General features: G+C 36.3%; 1 protein-coding gene across 1 annotated transcript; it reads right to left on the bottom strand.

Moving 5' to 3' along the window:
- Positions 1–1,206: 1,206 nt before the first annotated feature.
- Positions 1,207–2,208, bottom strand: LOC306793680 (trace amine-associated receptor 1-like; the record flags this gene model as incomplete). Its single annotated transcript, XM_079291392.1, has 1 exon — positions 1,207–2,208. One exon carries the CDS (start codon positions 2,206–2,208, stop codon positions 1,207–1,209), a length of 1,002 nt encoding a protein of 333 aa, XP_079147518.1.
- Positions 2,209–2,567: the final 359 nt, after the last annotated feature.

Raw genomic sequence — 2,567 nt, 5'->3', positions numbered from 1 at the left:
ATGTTAAGTTGATATAGTTGTTCTAATTTTTCACTTTTGCTTTTACCCATCTTAATTACCCATAGTTACCCTTAGTTACCCATCTTAATTCTTGTAAATACTTTGGGTCAATAAAATCCCTGTTTTTCCACCTTTACCTGCTCTCCCAGCTTTATGCATACCCCGGTCCTTCACAGTATGGTAATAGAAATAGATGACATTTTGTTGTACACGGGAGTTATTTTTATTCAAAGTTAATTTTATAGTCTCTTGTCTTTTTTGATAATGCTTGCACAATTAGCTTTGTTTCCACCAAATAAAAACTTCAATGTGAATACAACAAATGCCATGAGTTTGTTTAATCTCTAGTTTCCATGTGATATGTATTATGTCCAGGACAATCTAATATAAAGCATATGATGTTAAGAAATAAAAAAAACATTTTACTATCTTAACTAGGTCTTTATAATAGAAACAAATGTATATAGAACTTCGTCAATACTGGTATAAATGTGAAAACGGTACTCTCCTGCATACACAGTTGTTTATCCAAACGTGAAGATACTTGCTTCTAGTTTTCAATGAGTTCGTTTATTTTTGGTTTTATTTCATCTTTTGTAATTATATAACATATTTACAGTAATAACCTCACAATTTGACAGAACAGATTGTACTGTTTAAGTGACTTTCGACACCTGTGTGGTGCAGACTGTGTACATCGAGTTAACTACACAGAGCACCAAACAGTGACAGTTCCCTTGCACCATGTATACTTTAATAAGCAAGACAGAGTAGATCCAAGATGTTAATCTTTATTTTCGTCCTAATAACATCAATAGTCAGTGCAAATCATCAGACGATGTTACACTCCATAATATCTGTCATTAAAAATACAGCACAAGTTCAGAATGGAAGATGTGCATATCAAAGATGCCACAATCAGCTCACCACGGAGTTTGTGGGAGCGTAAAGCTGTTTGAAGTAAATGATTATCACAGGAAGGTTTCTACATATTGTGTCAATAGTTAATGAGTCAAGGAAAATATATAACTCCACATAACATATAAGAGGGGACTGCACATTGTTCAGACGGCCCATTGCTATGAAACATTAGTCCAAAAGACGTTGCATCAGACCGAAAGCCCATTTGTCCGACAGGCCGTTATCCCGAAAACAAACATCCATTCGAAGGCCGGAGTTTAACATGTTATTTAAACAAAAGACGAGTCAAAGGAGTTTAGAGTTTGCAAAATCACCTTGAAATAGTTTTCCAGAAATGATCATTCTGAAAGCTGTTCTGAACCAGCTGTAAAAGAAAGCGTAAATGAATGGATTAAGCATTGAATTTGACAGTGTAAGCCAGTTCAGTGTTTCAATCACAGCGATTGGTGTAACATTGTACATTAAAGGCTGAAAGATGATAAAAAGAAAGTACGGAGCCCAACATAAGAGAAAAACTCCCAAAACAATAGCCAGAGTTTTGGTGGCCTTTCTCTCCATCTTACTGACGGTTGCTCCAGACTTTGTGCTCAGACCGGTTGTGTTCTGAATGCTGATTGCCTGTCTCTTTGCAACAAGGAAAATCTTTAGGTAGATACTAAGCATTATAATGACTGGGATATAAAACGAAAAAATACTTCCCAGAGTGGTCGATATTAGAGCATCAATTAAGCAACTTTCTTCACATTTTCCTGAATTAAAACCTGCAATTATAATGCCGATGCCAATTACAACAGCAACTGCCCAGCTCACCAGGATCATAATCCCAATGACACGATCATTTACTTTACTTTTATAAGCAAGAGGCTGACACACTGCATAGTATCTGTCAATAGAAATACAGCATAAGTGCAAAATAGAAGCTGTGCTCAGTGTAACATCAAAGCTTCCTCGTACTTTACAAAACAAACCCTCGTGGTACCAACATGAGGTTACAGTGAATGTCATGCTGAAAGGAAAGACTAGAACTCCTACAAGCAGATCGGCCACAGCCAGAGACAGAATGAGGTAGTTTGTAGGGATGTGGAGCTGTTTGAAGTAAGACACGGAGATTATTACGAAAAGGTTTCCACATATTGTGACAACAGACAATGCGCCGAGGAAAACATATAATAAAACACATATTATGGAAGGGTTGCTTGTGAATAAGAAAGTTGTATTATCTGATTCGTAGCAGGGATGTATGTCATTAACAGTGTAACTCCCGTTGTCAGTCGCTTCTGGTTCCATGCTTCTACATAGATTCCTGAAATTCAAATTTCCAATATTAACCAACTGAGGAAAATTCTCAAATACTTGAATATTTACTTGTGCGTGTGTAACCACAACATCAATCTTCTTAAGAAACAAAGACATACATTTAAAATAACAAAATAATTGTAGTGTGTTAAGATTCATACCAAACCACTCAAAATAGATGACACATCAGCGTGGGTGTGTGTCCTGGGTGTGTGGCATTCTCTGTGCTACTGTGCAAAAACTAGATGTTAAAATAATCAATCCCCACCGAATTACCATAATTTATTCAAAAGTCACCAGTCCAATTAGATGAGATATGCTACATTCTGTTTGCATGTGATATGAGGTAT

Source organism: Melanostigma gelatinosum, assembly GCF_949748355.1.
Source record: "Melanostigma gelatinosum genome assembly, chromosome: 19".
Taxonomy (NCBI): Eukaryota; Metazoa; Chordata; class Actinopteri; order Perciformes; family Zoarcidae; genus Melanostigma; species Melanostigma gelatinosum.
The sequence above is the reverse complement of the archived record's forward strand: the minus strand, read 5'-3'. Positions and strand labels throughout refer to the sequence as shown.